The following is a 20,391-nucleotide window of genomic DNA, read 5'->3' as shown; positions in this document are numbered from 1 at the left end:
CTTGATGACCAGACTCTGGAATGACCTACCTTTGGCTTTAAGTCTAGCTAATTCAGTATCATCTTTTAAATCACTTTTGAAAACATAATTTGTACACTAAAGCCTTTCCTTAGATTCATCACGTTACTCGTTTTTCATATCCATGTATGTACTGTTATGTATATACTTTGGTTTTATTATTTGTCTTATATTGTTTGTTTTATGCATTTCATTTGATTGTTGTTGGTTCCCTTGGCATAGATCCTTCTCAAAGAAAAGTTAATTTTCTTCTGTAATTCAAAAAGTGAGACTTTCATAATATATTCTAGAGATTCATTGGGCAATGAAAAAAGTGAAATATTAGCACCCTAGTACTTGATCATACTACACTAACAGCATCACACAAAAAACATCAAAAGTATCGGATCCACAAGCTCAAATTGTGTTGACACGTTTTCGAGTTTGTAGATCAGCTACGTTTGAAATTGAATCCTGAAAAGTAACGGCTTTGGACATACAGTATGAGGTTTCCACACAACAAAGAATAACCCATTTAGACAAAGGTCTTCTAAATCCTGTTTTCCAGTTTTCTGAAAAACCTTTTCTATGTTTCTACCGTATGTCAGTGGTTCTCAAAGTATTTCATGTCAAGGACCCCAAAATGTAATTGGCCACCGACCCCCATCTGCTACAAGCTATGAGCTTGTAGGTCTGCTATTTTTGAATAGCTAAAGTATAACATAATGCTTAAAACACCAAAATGGGATGAAGATGATATATTTATTTAGTCTACTCTCTTGCTTCAGAATTTCAGAGGTCCCAACATGTATCCAGGACGTGGAACCCTGCGGGGGGCATCGGCGAGGGGTGCCAGTTTCAAACCGATCCTCCACCAGAACATGTCCGCTCCCCCTGGGAGGACTATATCTATGTATTCGCCTCCAAGCATCCCCGGCCCTGTTAAACGCACCCACTTTGACCCGGGGATGTTTAGCAGCGCATCCAACAACAACAACGGTTATGCCCAGGGGACAGGTACAGTATGCTAGCCCATGACTGAACACGTTATTGTAGAAACAATCGGAGAAAGGTGACACAGGTTAATTTCCAACTAGACAAAGTGCCCCTCGGAGCACAGGTCTCCACCAAGCCAGGTGAGGTTGTGGCCTCCTAGTGGTGCTATAATAGGCCAATGTGAAAAGGGTGCCATTTCTTCATACGCCTTTGATGGCAATTGGATGATTTCCAAAAATGTTTTTTGCAAAAATCAACCTGTTGGTGGCACTATAACAGGCCAATGTGAAAAGGGTGTCATTTCTTCATACGCCTTTGATGGCAATTGGATGATTTCCAAAAATGTGTTTTGCAAAAATCAACCTGTTGGTGGCACTATAACAGGCCAATGTGAAAAGGGTGCCATTTCTTCATACGCCTTTGATGGCAATTGGATGATTTCCAAAAATGTGTTTTGCAAAAATCAACCTGTTGGTGGCACTATAACAGGCCAATGTGAAAAGGGTGGGATATATTCCTCAGCCTAGTAAGAAAATGTGTAAAAGATTTCACGTAAATTGCACGCTGCATTCATGATTTGAGGCTTTTGTTCAAAATGGGGCAATCTTGCAAACTTTGAAAGCCAATTATAGCCAATTAGGATGGAATATGAAATATCAGACAGATCCGACTTGAGCACATGACTATAGAGATACTGTGTAACGATTTGTGAGATTTTTGGACAGAATCTGGAGGAGTAATATCAAAGAAAATGTTTTACAAAAGTCGGCCTCCTGGTGGCGCTATAAAAGGCAGATGCAGAAAATGCAGTTCCATGGCCTCAAAGGAGTGTGCATGCAACGTTTCACGCAGATCGGTGCAGTTTTAGGTAAAAAATGTGAAAAGCTGCCTTATGGTGGCGCTATAACAGGCCGTTCTGGAAAATGTGGGGCAGAGGTTCATCGTTGGCATCCAGGGAGTGTGTGTGCAAAGTTTGGCATCGACCGGGTTAACAGGGCCGGAGATTAGCTGATAACGGATGGACGGACGGAGTGCAAAACGTACTCTCTCCCCATGCCATAAGTCGGACTCCAGGGTCGCTGTCCTTGGTAGATCTTCTGCGGATTTTAATTGTGCCTTTGTACCGTGACGCTGCCGCCATGTAAAAGCTTCTGACGAAAGTTAAACGGTGTGTGCTTGTTCACGCCCCCCAGGGGCGGGCAAACTTCGTCTTTTAAAGTGAACGTGTATGGTGGCACTGGGAACTGGGATTTATGCTAACAGCTAGGCGCAATTATATTATTAGAGTTACTTAAGACTGAGGCTGATTCCTCAGTTTTCGGAAAAACCTATGTTTCTAGTATCAGTGGTGATCAAACCTTTTCATGTCAAGGATCACCAAAAATGGCTGCCGACCGACATCTTAAAAGATTATGTCCATGGACCCCCAGAAACAAAACAAAAAAATATTGTAAATATAATATTACACGGATGCTTTCCTGGTTTTAGTGAGTTCTTAATATATGTTCGGTATGTTTAGTCTAAACCTAATTCTATTCTTTTTATATTATTTTTCTTTCTCAAAGCTCATGGCTCCAAGCCAACGGTGATGCAAAGCGTGATAATTGACCGGTACAAGCGAGGCGAGCTCAACCCTGTGAGTACTCTGCACCATCTCTCCCAGACGGTGCCACTGGACCTGGAGTTCAAGGAGACTGTGACCACAGGTAAATGTTGCATTTATATAGATTGTTCATTACATTCACCCATTCACACACACATTCATACACCGATGGCGGCGGAAACCATGCAAGGCAGCAACCTGCTCATCGGGAGCAATTAGGAGTTCAGAGTCTTGCTCAAGGACACTTCGACACTAACTCTGGGGGAGCCCACAGGGTTCGAACTGGGAACCTTGCGGTTACCATCCAGCCACTCTACCACTGAGCCACCACCCTTGGTCAAGTGAAATCTCAGGGCACATTACTTAGCCCTGGTGGTTCCCAAACAGTGGGTCGGAACTCTCTAGTTTTTGTTTCGTACATTTGGTTTTTAAATATTATTTCAAAACATAAAAAAAAAATCTGTATTGTCATGAAGAGATGTAAGAAAAATCTAAAAATGTCCATAAATTAAAACAAATATTTATTTAAAGTAGTGAAAATTGCCGATCAACAAAGCTTGTAGATCTGCTATTTTCACCAGTTTGGGTCCCAGGTGAAGATCTAATTTCTGTGACTATATATCAGTGGTGCTCAAATCTTTTTGGCCACCGACCCAGTTTTAAGTTCAATAGTTGAGTGGCAGCTCAGCGGCTACCCTGAGATTGATAGCATGGAGCTCAATCCCAGATACTGTAAAATGAAAAATCACACTTCAAACCTCAAATCCCACGTGTGGAGTGAGGGGTGCTCGTATGATCATACTAGTACATCAGCAAATCTGTAAATCATCAAATTCCGTGCTACAAACACACAAAGCAAGCTGTGCATAGGGGCTAGCACCCCTCAAAAATGGTATCCCTGCAGCCTCACTACTTGGCACTCGGCATCAATGGTTGGGATGTACCGATACCACAACCACTCCTATAGACAGCTATATGTGTGGCTCTGTCCCTGGCTGTGTCCGAGCACGAAAATAGCGTTATAGCGTTTGTTCACCACCAAGTGTCACTGTTGCACAGCCTAACACACAGACACAAACACACACACAGGCCAGGGAGGAGTGCCAGTACAGTACAGTACAGTACAGTACAGTACAGTACAGTATCACTCACTTCAGACGGGTCTGATTTTGTTTTCTTTCCCTATACCGATCGGTTGAATACAACTCGCTGAGTAATTATACGTATACGTTTTCTGGTTGATTCCACTCCCTCGCTCTGCTTCCCTCTCTTTCTTCAGGCAACACCATGTTCCTTTACTTCGCCTTCTGCGCCGTGATCGATGGCGCCATCTACAAGACGGGAATGGGAAAGACCAAGAAGGAGGCCAAATCCAAAGCGGCCGAGCTGGCCCTGGAGGAGCTGCTGCCCTTGCTGGAGGACCAGGCCGACTTCCCCGAGGCCTCGGGGGAAGGTGAGTCGAAACGAGACGAGAGATTTAATAACCCATTCTGGGTGGGAACCCCTTTTGGTGTTTAAAACCCATTTAGACCCGAGAACAATTCTACAAATGCCTTCTAAATTCAGTTTTCTGAAAAACCCTGGTTCTCTATGTCAGTGGTCCCCCCCCCCCCCCCCCCCCAGAAGCAAAGATCTGAGTTAAATACGTTCACTCTGAAAGAATATATATTCAAAGATTTGCGCCACATTTTCACGATTTTTCAAAATTAGCAGACTAACAAGCTCATAGCGCTATGAGCTTGTTAGTTATAATGCTTAAAACACAAAGGCCCAGAATGGGTTTAAAGAATTATGTTATACTTTAGCTATTGAAAAATAGCAGATCTACAAGCTCATAGCATGGCACCGACTGCTGCGCTATGAGTTTGTAGATCTGCTATGAACGTTTTTAACTCAAATCTTTGCTTCTGGGGGGGGGGGGGGGGGTCCCTGGAACAACATATTTTCAGATGGGGGTCGGCGGCCAAATACAGATTTACAGAAAAAGTTTGAGAACCATTGACAGAAAACCATTGACAGAAAACTGTCAGGATTTAGAAGACATTTGTAGAATCAACGTCACGTCTAAATGGGATATAAGATATTTTTTTGGCTCCCAAACTGTAGAATGAACTCCCCATTGGAATTAAAACTCCAATCTTCCACTGTGATTTGAAGACTCGCCTAGTCTTCACTCACTCACGCCACTCGTTGCACTTGCACCTTGCACTTGACAAGTTGAAAAGTTTTTTCAATGGATTCTGGTAGTATTGGTCATGCTAAATAACATACTAAAAGTATGTTATTTTATGTAGACTTTATTATGTTATTTAGCATGCTCAGAAGAACACAGTTTGCTGGCCATTGCTACAGAGCTGACAATGAGGTTATATCTTCCCCCCTTCTCTGGAGTCCTACCTCAAAGCAGACCAGAGGTAGGAAACTGTCATAAAGGATGAAGGACCGGGAAGTCTGGTGTGGCATTGTGAAATCCATGATCTCGACCACGGTCGAAAAATGATGAATGATGATGAGCATGCCCAATACTACCAGAATCCATTGAAAAACCCTTTGTAACAATGTTTTGGGGGTTAAGTGATATTTCTTCATAAATTTACTCACCTATAGCCTGCAAGGTCGACAACCTTGCAGGCTTATGGAAAAGCTGTGCTTTTCTTCTGTTTTGAATGATTATATGTTCTTGTTCTATCTATGATCCTAGATTACTATTTCTATTGCACAAGGGATGCACAAGTAATCTGTAGCATAATCGGAATTGGCCATAAAAATGCCATATCGGTATCGGAATGATCTCAAAATAATACAGATTATTGAATAGGTTTTCACCAGCAAAAAAATAAATACAAATTTCAGTCATTCAGTTGTGAAAACAGACACTTGGGAAAGAGTATATGCTATTTATTGATCGATTGAATACTTTATTAACAGGCTTTGGGCCAAGCCCCCCTAGGGCATAGGCTTGTTTCCATTGTGGTCCTCTGTATAATATCGGAATCGGTCAGAATCGGAATCGGCAGATATGACCCTGCAAATAATCGGAGATCTGATATCGGTCATCGGTTACTTTGTGTTAGAGTCCAAGGGTTAGCACACGCATCTCAAAACGCTTTTTCTGGTGCTGAACAACAATATAAAAAAGATAGATAGATATAACGACCAATGAGAGTGGAAATAAGTGCAGTAAATGCAATGCAAAGAAATAACGATAATATAAAGGCTTTGTTTCCCTTGCTCACTGTAAATTGCTAAATGCCTACATTGTGACTTGTAACTAGGCCCTGTGCTACTATTTCTCTTCAGATTTCTCTTCAGAGGGCCCCCCTCCTCTGCCAGTGAAGGAGAAGGATTCCACAGCCGCGTACAACCAATCTTTCAGACCTATCCATGGTAAGCTTACCATGTCTTAACAGACAGACTCGGTCTTTCTCTGTACATCATTGGTTTTCAAAGTTTTATCCTTAGGGGGTACTAGGGGGTCCGCAGCTAAATTAGTTAATGTAGCATCACTATCATACCAGTGATATATTCCAAAATAGCTGATATGAGCTTTGTCGAGCTGCTATTTTGCAGGAGAAAAAAAACATTTTCAAAGCCTTTGCTTCTGGAGGTGCCTGGCACAGAGTGATTTAGAGATGGGATTCCCCCAGCCAAATGCAGATACATTTTTGGGGCTCTTGCCTTGAATTCACAGAGAGGTTGTTGTTGATGTTTATGTCTTGCTCCTACCTCATCCAGAACACAAGACGAACCCTCTCAACGACCAAATACCGCAGGCTGTGAAGGAGCAGCTGTTGAAGTTGATGAAGACTTACCCAGAGTTTTCCTCCTGTATCAGCTCTGCTGCTGCCTTCATCATTCAGAGCTGTATGTTCCTACCTATAACCCATTTAGACGCATCTGTGTCACGCGTGAATTCCGTTTGTGTCCTAGCATAGGCATGGTAACGCCCGCCTGCCTGTGATTGGTCTACTGACACTGCCCGTCATGACTGTCCTCCAAGACACGAGGCTACAAGAGACTGAAAGTTTGACACGCGAGACAGAATGCAGCCTTGTAACTAACTTGTACGTTTTATTTTTGTAGAAGAGGCAAACGTATTGTTTATGCTGTTTGCTTTGATAGTGTTGATTATCGTGTATTAATCTAATTATAGTAAACTAATACTATTACACTAAAAAGGATAAAGATGAAGGGAAATAGACCTTTTTATAGTAGGCCTACCATAATGTTTCAAGACAAATTACACAACATAAACACTTTATTTTAGAACACACCCAAATCAAATCATATTATGGCGTGCATGTTCAATCAAAAATAAAACGTACATGTTAGCGTTCTCTTGTATCATACCATACTACTTGTATTATTTCCCACCACGGAGTAACCTCGCATCAGACTATCCAGGCATCATGATTAGGGTTGGGATTCGTTAGGATTTTAACGGTTCCGAATCCTTCCCGGATCCCTCTTAACGGTTCCGGTTCCTAACGGTTCCCTTAACGGATCCCAATATAATTTTTTCCCTTTTTTTCTGATATTATAACTAACCTAATCAAGTACATAATAAACACAAATTCATTAATTCAATTATTGAAAATGCTCTTTACATTTATGAGGTGGCACTATTATTTTAATTTCACCACCACCAGCTAGCCACCACAACAATATCATTGTTGCAATTTGTACTGTATATTGCAATTTGTACTGTATATTGCAATTTGTACTGTATATTAAATATACAGTACATACACATTGCAATAATGATATTGTTGTGGTGACAAATGTCTTTAATGTTCAGATTAATTTATTATGAAGGACCCCTTACCCTAATGGAAACAAATAGTGCTTTCTTGGATTATAAAATCCGTTTAGACCTTGTATTGAACTGTAGGCTATGTTCCTGTGCTTTTTTCTGCAAACTGTTTATAAAGTAATCAATCTATGGAGGTATATGCACCTAAACGCTGGGCTCAACAGTCACGCGATTCATTTAGAGACAAATCAAAAGCAGTTGAGTTTCTTATAAATTGTAAAAAATAAGTGCAGACAAATTGATTTGGCTATATTTAACGTGATTCATATAATATCAGAAGGACGTCGAGTCATTGGCGGTCTAAATTAACACCATTAACAACAGTTGTAGCCTACAGCACGCCTAATGAAAAGCTCTGTAGAAGTTTAGTAGTTTTTATTTTCTATTACGTTACTATCCTGGGGAAAGTGAACGAGCCTTGCATCATCCTCGTCCCCCGCCGGCTGTGGTGGAGCTGCGGGGAGTGCAGGCACGGCTTTCCGCATGGCTCTCAAACGCGATGTGCCTACTGTAGATTATTCTCGTGAGTTGTGGACTCGTGTAGGCATATTGATTTTGAGATGTTTCCTCGTGGACGTGGTGCAACTGGTAGCCTACAAGTTGCAACAACCTTTGCAGGGAACTATAGCATCGCATTTATTGTACTTTGCGTGCTCAGCCTCAGTCGTTTCCCTCTCTGTTAACCACACTTTGGAGATCTCTTCGACATACTGTCCCACTCGCTCCGCGGCGGTCGCTGAATGCACAGAACAGTGCGCGTATCCTCCCCAACCCCACACACTCATGTAGGTGGGGTGACGTCACCTCAGGCTCTGCTTGCATGCATGCACAGACACAGCGGAGCTAAATGACGACTGATGAGAACCGTTTGGGGAACCGTTAATACGAAAACTATGGAACCGGCTCCGGATCCGCAATGTCGGAACCGGGTCTGAAATGGACCCGGTTCCGAATCCCAACCCTAATCATGATCCAGCATATCCACCTCGGAGGACAGTGTCGGTAGGCCAATCACAGGCAGTCGGGCGTTACCATGCCTATGCTCGGACACAAACGGAATTCACGCCTGTGTCACTAAGCTTTTAACCACTTTAACCATTATTTTAAACTTAGAACTATCTGTTCTAAAGTGGGGTGTTTTTGCAATTTCTTTATTTGAATCCTGAAAAGTAACTGAGAATCAAAATGATCAGGTTGCTGAAGTTGACAATGCCGATTCCTCCTGTGTGTTCTGCCTCTTTTCCTCCCGTCTAGCGAGCGGATGCGAGGTGATCGCCATCGGAACCGGGAACTTCAACACCAGAGAGAGTGCCATGCCCAACGGACGCATTCTGCACGACTCGCATGCAGTCGTGGCTGCAAGGCGATCCCTCATGAGGTTAGTAGCAGCACATGACTGCATTTAAAGTGTTCATTTCACTGACTTAAAACTATGACTAAATATATTGACAATTTCGTCAACAAATAAACACTACCATAAAATGTTAGGGAGGGACTAGTTGAGAAGAGTAGAACTAAAAGACAGTCATTTTATATGAAAATTCAGAGAGTGTCAGGCTACAAAAACATTTCAGATGACTAAAATCTGACTAAAACTAAATGGCATTTTATTCGAAAGACTGACTATGAACTAAATCAAAACCATTTGCTGTGAACCATGAACACTAGTGCTGAAGGGGTTTGCTGCTGCTTTGCTACCTATAGGTACCTGTACCAACACCTGCTGCTGTTCTTCAGTAAGAGCCCCGCGCTCAAGCAGAAGTCCATCTTTGAGAAGAGCGGCAGCAACCGGCTGCTGGGCCTCAAGAGTGACATCAGCCTGCACCTGTTCATCAGCCAGCTGCCCAAGGGAGCCGCACAGGTCCCCGCTGTGAGGTCTGTGTCTGTCTGTCTTTGATCTACAATCGGTGCTCTAGAGCAGTGGTTCCCAAAGTGGGGTCCGGGGACACCCAGGGGTACTTGAGGGAGTTCCAGGGGGGACCCAGCTAAATGATAGTTAGGAACCAAATAGACCCTTAGTTAAATTAACATTGATTTTACAATATAAATTGGGGGTCCCAGAGATAGAAATGCCATTAAATGTGGGGTCCGTAGACTAATGCATGTCAAACTGGGGGTCCTTAAATTAAACGGGTTGAGAATCACTGCTAGAGCCGTAAAAATCTTCTCTTATGGGGTCCCTGGCATGTCTTTTCAAATGTGGGATAATTTGTGTCAATTTGGGGGTCCTTGACATGAAACATTTTGGGAACCACTGCTCTAGAGCATGGGTTCTCAACGTTTTTGGCTGAGGACCCCCGGAAATGTAATGATTGTGTAGACTTCTTGTTAATTAAGTAGGCCTAATGCAGATGTTTAACAATAGGCTAATGTAACTCTTTAGAGCGTAAAATGAAACCAAATGGTTTGGTTTCAGTCTATGCCCTCAAGAGTTAAATATCCTAGACTATTCCATTTGGTTTACCAACTCTCCATCATTTATTTAGCTGCGGACCACCTCAAGGACCACCAAGGTTTCAACCGGTGGTCCGTTGAAAACCACTGCTCTATAGCAACGGCTTCTAGCTGGTTTGTGTTCTCTTGCCCGCAGGCGTCTGAACCCGATGTCGATGTCGGCGTGGGAGGTCAGCAACCAGATCAGCCTGCACCTGACCGTGGAGGGAAAGGTGGGCGTACTTAAAGATAAAGTGCCATGATTTTTTGCATATTATTAATAAATAATAATTGATACAGGGAGAGAGGACACAGGAGGAACTAGAACTGCACTCTGCCGAGTGCATACTTGCTTGTTGCACACTAGTAGGCCATAAATGGCCTACTAGTGCGCAAGCAGAGCGCGCAAGTACTTTCGACCGCTGGAAACATCTCAGTATCTCTGTGAAGGAACGTTTGAAATGTATAATCATTACGTGTAACTATTTGCTACCCAACTACTTTTTTACAGAAAAATTAATCATTGATATGTGATGAAAAAAAAGGTATATAAACTGAATTAAAATATATTATACAGTATAATTATTTTATTACTTATTGTAAATTGTCAAATGTTTTAAATGTATTTCATTTTGTACTATAGTGATATTAATACTAAATCATGATCAGAGTAATATGTGTCTCTAACTTCAATTTATGTAATAATACTTTCAAATTTGTTGAAATATACATGATCTAAAATACTTCCGAAATCTGTAGTTGGATTTGTTAACCAGATACCACATTACGTCATCGTTGAGAGCTGGGACCAGAGTACATGGTGTGTATTACCGTGGGCTCTCATACAGAGTATGTAGTTGTAATTTGATTAGCAGTATACTGTGGTTACTTGGTTCCAAAAAGTGACAGCCAAGTTTTTTTTAACGGTAAGTCTGTGCCTGGTTTGCTGGGACCAGTTACCACATTACGTCATCGTTGAGAGCTGGGACCAGAGTACATGGTGTGTATATGTATGACTAGCTCTCAGTGATGACGTAAGAGAAATGGTCATCTGTGTAATCTGGTCCCACCAGATACCACATTACGTCATCGTTGAGAGCTGGGACCAGAGTACACGGTGTGTATATGTATGACTAGCTCTCAGTGATGACGTAAGAGATATGGTCATCTGTGTAGTCTGGTCCCAGCAGACCAGGCACAGATTTACAAATTACAAATCACATTACAACTACATACAGAGTATGTAGTTGTAATTTGATTAGCAGTATACTGTGGTTACTTGGTTCCAAAAAGTGAAGCCAAGTTTTTTCCAACCGTAAGTCTGTGCCTGGTTTGCTGGGACCTGTTACAACATTACGTCATCGTTGAGAACTGGGACCAGAGTACATGGTGTGTATATGACGTAATGTTGTAACTTGTAACTAGTCCCAGCAAACCAGGCATACACTTACGGTGTATGACTAGCTCTCAGTGATGACGTAAGAGAAATGGTCATCTGTATAATCTGGTCCCACCAGATACCACATTACGTCAACTTTGAGAGCTGGGACCAGAGTACACGGTGTGTATATGTATGACTAGCTCTCAGTGATGACGTAAGAGATATGGTCATCTGTGTAGTCTGGTCCCAGCAGACCAGGCACAGATTTACAAATTACAAATCACATTACAACTACATACAGAGTATGTAGTTGTAATTTGATTAGCAGTATACTGTGGTTACTTGGTTCCAAAAAGTGAAGCCAAGTTTTTTTCAACCGTAGGTCTGTGCCTGGTTTGCTGGGACCAGTTACAACATTACGTCATCGTTGAGAACTGGGACCAGAGTACATGGTGTGTATATGACGTAATGTTGTAACTTGTAACTAGTCCCAGCAAACCAGGCACAAACTTACGGTTGAAGAAAACTTGGCTTCACTTCGAAGAGACCAAGCGAAATGATTACTTGCGCGCTCTGCTTGTGCAAGTAATGACCCTAGTGTAAGTCCCTGCGGCCACAATTTGTACACTGCAGATATGTTTTTTTCCCCTCCCGCCCCGGCTGGAGGGTGCTAAAATGTGACGGTCCCTCTTGGTTTGTGCTGGTCGGCAGGTGTTCTCCGTGTTCTCCTGCACCATGGAGCAGTGGGACTCCAAGGTAGTCAGTATGTCGGTCACTGACAAGCTGAGCCGCTGGCAGGTGCTGGGCTACCAGGGGGCGCTGCTGAGCCACTTCATTGAACCCCTCTACGTCAAGAGCATCCTCATAGGTGAGTGGGCTACCAGGGGGTGCTGCTGAGCCCTACATCAAGAGCATCCTCATAGGTGAGTACCAGGGGGCGCTGCTGAGCCACTTCATTGAACCCCTCTACATCAAGAGCATCCTCATAGGTAAGTGGGCTACCAGGGGGTGCTGCTGAGCCCTACATCAAGAGCATCCTCATAGGTGAGTGCTGCTGAGCCACTTCATTGAACCCCTCTACGTCAAGAGAATCCTCATTGGTGAGTGAGGATATTAGATATTTTAGATTTTAGCAGTGAGCCCAGTGTCTCTGATGCCAATCATGTCATGGACATGGACACTGGGCTCACTTACTTCCTGGACTACATGTCTCAGTAAGACAGTGCACCGACTAAATACACGATTTTAGATGACAAAATTACACTAGAATTTGTTGTATTTTATCAGGCTTTGATGGCATCGTAATGAGTGATTTTACACTTACGCATGCTGAAGTTGGCTGATCTACAAGCTCACAAGGCGTTGCAGCGCGACTCGTCGTGACTCGTGAGTTTGTAGATCTGCTATTTTCGGAACGCAACACCCGAGCACAGCCAAACATAAAAATGACTGGACGGATCTCTGCTGGATCTCTTCTCCACTAGTCCCGCCCTATCATTTTAGTCTAGTGTCTATTTGTCGACGTAATTGTCAATATATTTCGTCTCTGTTTTAGTCATCATGGCAGTGTTGTTTTTGGCAGCAAATTTACGTTTTTGTTTAGTCATAGTCTTTGGATTGAAACTTAATTTAGTTTTAGTCACATTTTATTCACCCGGAATGTTTTTAATGCTAGTCTAGTTTTAGTCTAATCTACAGTTGATTTAGTCGACTAAAATGTATTTTGGAGGGCCTTGATGCCGTCGTAATGGCTGATTTTACACTTGCTGAAAATAGACGTGTTGTGAGCTTGTAGATCGGCTTTTTTCAGCATGCAACCGAGTGTAAAATGACTTATACTGGCTTTATACTTGTCCCCAATAGTCCCACTCCCTTCCTAACATTTCAGTCTAGTTTTTATTTGTCGACGTAATTATCAATATATTTAGTTTCAGTCATCATAGCTTTAGTTTTTCATTTAATTTCCATTTAGTTTTCGCCAGTGACGAAAGGTAGTTGACGAACATTTCTTTGTCTATTTGTCGACGTAATTCTCAATATATTTAGTCTCGTTTTTAGTCATCATGGCTTAGTTTTTAGTACCAATTTTATTTAGTTTTCGCCAGTGACGAAAAGGTATAGTTGACGAACATGTCTTTCCCTCGCTGTCCCCCTCCTCCTCCCAGGGGACTCTCTGTGCAGTGACGTGCGCGGCCTGGAGATCGCCGTGTGCCAGCGGGTGGAGGGCATCACGCCGCGCCTGCCCATGTACTACTGCATGCTGCAGCCCCACATCCGCCTGCTGCCGTCCGTGGTGCAGGACACCTCTTCGTCGTCCTCCTCCGGTGGGGGGGGGCAGCAGCGGAGCCTCAGCGTCAACTGGACCTACGGAGACAGCGTGCTGGAGGTGGTGGACGGCCTGGAGGGCAAGACCGTGGAAGAGTAAGGATTTTAGATACTGTACTTGTACTGCGTACTGTGTACTGTACATTGACGATGCATTTAATCTCATTTTATAGATGGATGGGTACTTTATTAACCATTTTAGACCTGACAACGATTCTACTTCTAAATCATGACCGTTTTCTGTAAAACCTTCTATGTCAGTGGTTCCTCCTAGTTTTTCATGTCAAGGACCCCCAAGATTATGTATTTGGCCGCCGACCCCCATCTGAAAATATGTTGTTCCAGGAACCCTCCCAGAAGCAAAGATTTGAGTTAAAAACGTTCGCTCTGAAAGAATATATATTCCAAATTTGCGCCACATTTTCACGATTTTTCAATAGCTAATAAAGTATAACATAATGCTTAGAACACCAACAGAGGTTCCCGTTCTGAATGGGTTAAAGGGACATTTCACCGCTCAATGTTAAAGTAGCTATAAGCAAGATTATGTCAAAACTTAATGACCTTTTTTTTTCTTCTTTTTTGTATTCAGTCAGCAATGAGTAAAACACAATTATTTTTTGTCTCTGACACATCTAGTCATTTGGTAAAAAACATTTTTTTTATGAACCAATCAGAACGTAGACAGGTACACCATTATTCACTCATATGTTGCGCAATCCTTATCACGAGTATACTCGTCAGAAAGCACCATGCGGTTCCCATCCGGCCACTCTACCCCTGAGTCACTGCCACTAAATGGGGTCTGCAGGCTAATGAGTGTTGATTTGACATGACATGAACATGACACAGGGAGAACATGCAAACTCCACACAGAAAGGCCCTTTCGCCAATCCAGCCAGGTCTCCCTTTAAGAGTGGCTCTTGCTTGGCCAGCAGGTTGTGTACTGTAAACCATGAACCCTTCTCTTATCTCCTCATCCAGGTCTCCCTTTAAGAGTGGCTCTTGCTTGGCCAGCAGGTTGTGTACTGTAAACCATGAACCCTTCTCTTATCTCCTCATCCAGGTCTCCCTTTAAGAGTGGCTCTTGCTTGGCCAGCAGGTTGTGCAAAGCTGCCATGCTGAGTCGCTTCACCCTAGCAGCCAAGGAGGCAGAGAGACAGGATCTGCTTGCCACCGTCTCCTACAGAGAGGCCAAGGTGACCTAACGGCTCATTTCTATCACCTTGTTTTTTTGTATTATGTGCCATTTTTAGCCAATGGAATAGAACCACCTTACGGGCCGAGTAGACCTAAGGCACATGTAAACCTTTCAACACAAATCTGAGCCTTTTTTGTATACCATTTAAATAGTTTAGAGAAAATATTATTTTATTATTATTATTATATTTGTCTCAAATTGATTTGCAAAACGACGCAATGTGACATAACTCTGTTTAAACAATGCTGTACCCCCTCCAACTGTATATACTTTCCCCATTTTCAACTGTTTCTTATTATGTGTTGACACTTGCTTTGGCAATGTAAACATGTTCCTCGTGCCATTAAAGCACAATTGAATTGAATTGGTGGTTGTTGGTGTTTCCCTGCAGATGATGGCCAAGCCTTACCAGGAGGCCAAGAGCCTGCTGAAGTCCTACCTACAGCAGCAGGGATATGGCAGCTGGGTGCACAAATCCCCGGTCAGTGACCAGTTCAGCTTATGAACGCACACGCACACGCACACACCAAACTACCACTGGAATGGATGACTGACTGGGTCCCAAACGCGTAGCTGTGGTTCACGGAACACTACCGTTTAAAACGAGGACAATGTGTAAAATTGCACATGTTTTATTATTTACCTCAGATTTCTAAGCCGTTGTCGTAAACGGCATGTTTTCTAATGGCTTTTCATCTGTTATCTAACAAAGTGTTTCACTCTTTGTAATTTGTACATGTTTAAGTGCACTTTCTATTGTGGTAAAAATATTTTTTCTGTTAGTGTTTGGCTGTTTGCCAATGGGTTTTTCAAATAAATCCTAGTTTGTTTTGAAGAAACTCTGGTGTGAAAGGTCAAATACTTTTATAATTGAACCATAAATATTTTAGTACTGAAGTCCTGATGTCACTCGTTCATCCCCTGGGTGGCGGAAGTAATTTCTCTGTGGAAAATAGCATTGGGTCATCTTGGAGTCGTCTCCTATAAGAATTGTGGTCCAAGAATAAGCAAACTGTCTCTGCGATATTGTCGGGGAGACGTCTCTGTATTGTCAGTCACTCATTGTTGACACGGTCTGTTTGGTGCAGTGTTGTTTTTGGCAGCAAAATTCAATTTTAGTTTTAGTCATAGTCTTGAATAGTTTTCATTTACTTTTAGTCACCCGGAATGTTTTAGTGTGACTAAATATAAGATTTTAGTTGACTCAATCGACAGTTGATTTAGTCGACTAAAATGTATTTTGGCTGGCCTTGATGCCGTCGTAATGGCTGATTTTACATTTGCTGAAAATCTACAAGCTCACAACGCGTCGCTGCAACGTGTTGTGAGCTTGTAGATCTGCTATTTTCAGCATGCAACCAAGTGTAAAATGATCTACAGCTATGCTCTGTGATACAATGCAATGTTTTTGAGCCTGTTGATCTGCTCTTGTCTGTATTTCTGCCATTGTGCAACAAATACAATGACTGCAAAATGGGCTAATCAATCTAGTCGATTATACAAATCTATACATGTTTTTTTTTTGTTTTTTTAAGGACTATTGCGCTTCTCAATTAGTATTCGATTGATTAAAAAAAAGAGTAATCGCTAACAAAATAATCTATAGCTGCCTAAGTGCCCTAAGACATGGCATTCCTCGTTTTCCTACAGTATTACTATATGTCTCAGTTCATCTTTAACGCATTAAGAAGAAGTAAGGCCTACAAATGTCTACAGTTTTCCAAAAAAAATAATATATATCACTTGGTTCTCAAACATTTTCATGTCAACCCCCAAAATTATATGTATTTGCCGCAGACCTTCATCTACATTTTTTGGGGGGAAAATGGGACCCCAAGAACCAAAGATTTGAGCTAAAAATGTTTTCAAAATGTAGGCACCTAGGCTGACAGCGTGTCGCAAGTTTGAGTCCCGATTCCTGTGTCACCTGCGTGATCACTCCCCATCTCTCTCCATATCCTGTCAGCCTACTGTACTATCTATAGTGTTTCTATAGTGTTATAGTGTTTCTATAGTGTTTCTATAGTGTTATAGTGTTTCTATAGTGTTTCTATAGTGTTATAGTGTTTCTATAGTGTTATAGTGTTTCTATAGTGTTTCTATAGTGTTATAGTGTTTCTATAGTGTTATAGTGTTTCTATAGTGTTTCTATAGTGTTATAGTGTTTCTATAGTGTTATAGTGTTTCTATAGTGTTTCTATAGTGTTTCTATAGTGTTATAGTGTTTCTATAGTGTTATAGTGTTTCTATAGTGTTTCTATAGTGTTATAGTGTTTCTATAGTGTTTCTATAGTGTTATAGTGTTTCTATAGTGTTTCTATAGTGTTATAGTGTTTCTATAGTGTTATAGTGTTTCTATAGTGTTTCTATAGTGTTATAGTGTTTCTATAGTGTTATAGTGTTTCTATAGTGTTTCTATAGTGTTATAGTGTTTCTATAGTGTTATAGTGTTTCTATAGTGTTATAGTGTTTCTATAGTGTTTCTATAGTGTTATAGTGTTTCTATAGTGTTATAGTGTTTCTATAGTGTTATAGTGTTTCTATAGTGTTTCTATAGTGTTATAGTGTTTCTATAGTGTTATAGTGTTTCTATAGTGTTTCTATAGTGTTATAGTGTTTCTATAGTGTTTCTATAGTGTTATAGTGTTTCTATAGTGTTATAGTGTTTCTATAGTGTTTCTATAGTGTTATAGTGTTTCTATAGTGTTTCTATAGTGTTATAGTGTTTCTATAGTGTTTCTATAGTGTTATAGTGTTTCTATAGTGTTATAGTGTTTCTATAGTGTTTCTATAGTGTTATAGTGTTTCTATAGTGTTTCTATAGTGTTATAGTGTTTCTATAGTGTTTCTATAGTGTTATAGTGTTTCTATAGTGTTTCTATAGTGTTTCTATAGTGTTTCTATAGTGTTATAGTGTTTCTATAGTGTTATAGTGTTTCTATAGTGTTATAGTGTTTCTATAGTGTTATAGTTTCTATAGTGTTTCTATAGTGTTTCTATAGTGTTATAGTGTTTCTATAGTGTTATAGTGTTATAGTGTTTCTATAGTGTTATAGTGTTTCTATAGTGTTATAGTGTTTCTATAGTGTTTCTATAGTGTTATTTGTGATTTGTGTCACATTTTGTGATTTGTGTCACATTTTCATGATTTTTCAAAAATAGCAGACCTACAAGCTCGTAGCGCGGCACCGAGTGCCGCACTATGAGCTTGTAGATCTACTACTTTTCAATAGCTAAAGTATAACATAGGGGCACGGTGGCACAGTTGGTAGTGCTGTCGCCTCACAGCTAGAACATCCTGCGTTCAATTCCCGCTTGGGGCGCTGTGCGTGCTGGCGGCGTGTTTCCTCCTCTGCGTAAGATGTCATTTCTTGGGGTCTAGTAGGACTATAGTAAATACAAAAAATGTAATCGCCATAACATTTTGTGAAAAAATACATATTTAGCCCCATGCTCGAATGCCCCCGCCCCCCTGTAAAAAAAAGAGCTAAAACGAAAGAAAGCAGCAAATTAAAGAAATTTAACACTCACCTTTTAATGTATCTAAGAACAACCTAAAACATGAACCTGGTGGGAAAAAACTAAAGTTGTCCTTTAAGTACAATTCGAATACCGGACTTTAATTGTAACAACGATATTTTTTGTGTTATATTGATATTTTCACTTGAGTAAAACAATGTGAGTACCTTTTTTTCCCCCACCACTGCTGCTGGTAGATTATTGAGACAAACAGGATATGCAACTCCTTTGATGTGGTTGCACACTTGAGACCCTGCTAGAGCAGTGGTTCCCAGAGGGGGTCCGGGGACCCCAGGGGTCCTTGAGAGAGTTCCAGGGGGTCCCCAGCTAAATGATAATTAGGAACCAAATGGACCTTTTATGGGACTGCAACTTTACAGAGTAAAGACGTATTTGAGCCGTCAATCTCGCATCAGTGGGCCCATGGGACATTCCCTCCGCCACGGAGGCACATGCTTTGTGGGTGCTAGGTCAACACATGGTTACGTCAACAGACACCAAGTCTTGACTCCATGTGCGTTTTCCTCGCTGGATGACATTATGACTGTACTGTACATGTTCCACATGTGGCTAGCACTGACTGGACTCACTGAGGGAATGCACCCTCCTACACAGCTCTCACTAGCTCACCTCCTACACTAAGACACGCAGGGCCCGGCCGCCAAATTAGAAAAGCTGTGAATCAAATAACAAAAATCGTCCCGCTACAAAGAGACAAATTGTAGAGGCGGCAGACGAGGAAGTGACGTAAGACGATTTGAACCTCGGACAGTACAGGAGTACACGACACATGCAAGCATCTTGGCCTCGCTGTCCACATTGTACAGTAGAGAAATACTCTATTTACACAGTTTAAATATATATTTTTTTATTACCACGTTCAGACAATAAATACATTGACAATAAATATCCAACTGATAGACGACAGCTTTAATCTGAAATCCGGGACTTTTATATACTGTGTGTCTGTCTATATATATACAAATTACTTTGTCAAAATAAAGTCCTGGATTGCAACTTTAACATGCGATTAAAATAAAGTTTGAGAAATATTAAACATATTGTAGGTTCCACAGCAATCTCCAAGGAATAAGTTAATAAATTAATTACATAATTTACAAATTTATATTTTTCTATTGGTGAATAAATAAATAAGTGTGTAGAGTGTATATGAAAACTACCCTCACTAGAACAGAGAACATGTATTGGGTTTTGACATGTGACATGTCCACCTTTAAAGGGTTAGTTCAGATTTTTGGACTTAAAGCTGTAGGAAATACAAGTTTGCCATTAATATAGTGGTTGCAAAGGTATTAATTGATTGCCTGAGTCCCGTGGTGGGAGTTCTGCTCTGGTGTACATTAGGTAGTTCTGAGCATTTGTTGGTGGAGGGGTCACTGGAGGGCCATGCATTAAAACTAAATGAATCTGTATTGTTGACCTATTTCTACCATATAGTGCAACTTTCGTTCAACGTTGACTTTTTGGACACAAAGCCTTCGACCTACCGCCCCCTGCGGTAACGGGCGTCTATTCACCAAAACAAAAACAGAGCTCCCACCACTGGACCCGTTTTCATAGACTAATTTGTGGAAAAAGAACATTGCATGTCAAATATTAGGATATTTCCATTGGAGAAAAAAATAACTTAGTCTTATATTCAGCACAATAGGGTAATATCTTTGCAACCACTATATTAATGTAGTATTTCCTTCAGCTTTAAGCCCCAAAATCTGAACTAACCCTTTAATGGCACCTTCCCAAATACATTCAGTGTCCATACTGTAAGTCTTTCAGTCATCAGGTCTAAATAGGTTAAGAGTCAAGTTCCCCAGTCTCTACATGCCCAGTTCGTAGTGGGGACACATTGTAGGATTTGGTCTACCCTTTAACTGCACTCTTCTTCATGCTGTAGCTCTCGCCGAAAATATCCTCATGGCTATCACTGCAACTGTTTCGTTCATTTTGCGAAGAAACGGTTGTATGCGAAGTAGTGGCCACATCTCACAGGGCGTTGTGCAGTTTGTTGGGCCCTGTAAATAACAGTTACAGTATAGCGTTATTTCCAACAAAATAATAAACTCTGTTTCACTCTTTAAATACATTTCTTAACAACTTGAATC

General features: G+C 41.3%; 1 protein-coding gene across 1 annotated transcript; it reads left to right on the top strand.

Annotated features, from left to right (window-relative positions):
• Nucleotides 1-803: 803 nt before the first annotated feature.
• Nucleotides 804-15,521, top strand: adad1 (adenosine deaminase domain containing 1 (testis-specific); the record flags this gene model as incomplete). Its single annotated transcript, XM_080773430.1, has 12 exons — nt 804-1,014; nt 2,559-2,699; nt 3,876-4,049; nt 5,897-5,983; nt 6,332-6,460; nt 8,664-8,787; nt 9,114-9,284; nt 10,000-10,075; nt 11,935-12,091; nt 13,389-13,644; nt 14,615-14,747; nt 15,141-15,521. The coding sequence occupies 12 exons, from the start codon at nt 804-806 to the stop codon at nt 15,252-15,254; spliced, it is 1,773 nt and encodes a 590-aa protein (XP_080629556.1). The 3' UTR covers nt 15,255-15,521.
• Nucleotides 15,522-20,391: the final 4,870 nt, after the last annotated feature.

Source organism: Protomyctophum bolini, assembly GCF_963924005.1.
Source record: "Protomyctophum bolini genome assembly, chromosome: 10".
NCBI classification, from domain to species: Eukaryota; Metazoa; Chordata; class Actinopteri; order Myctophiformes; family Myctophidae; genus Protomyctophum; species Protomyctophum bolini.
Note: the sequence above shows the minus strand (reverse complement) of the source record. Positions and strands in the feature narration are given on the sequence as shown.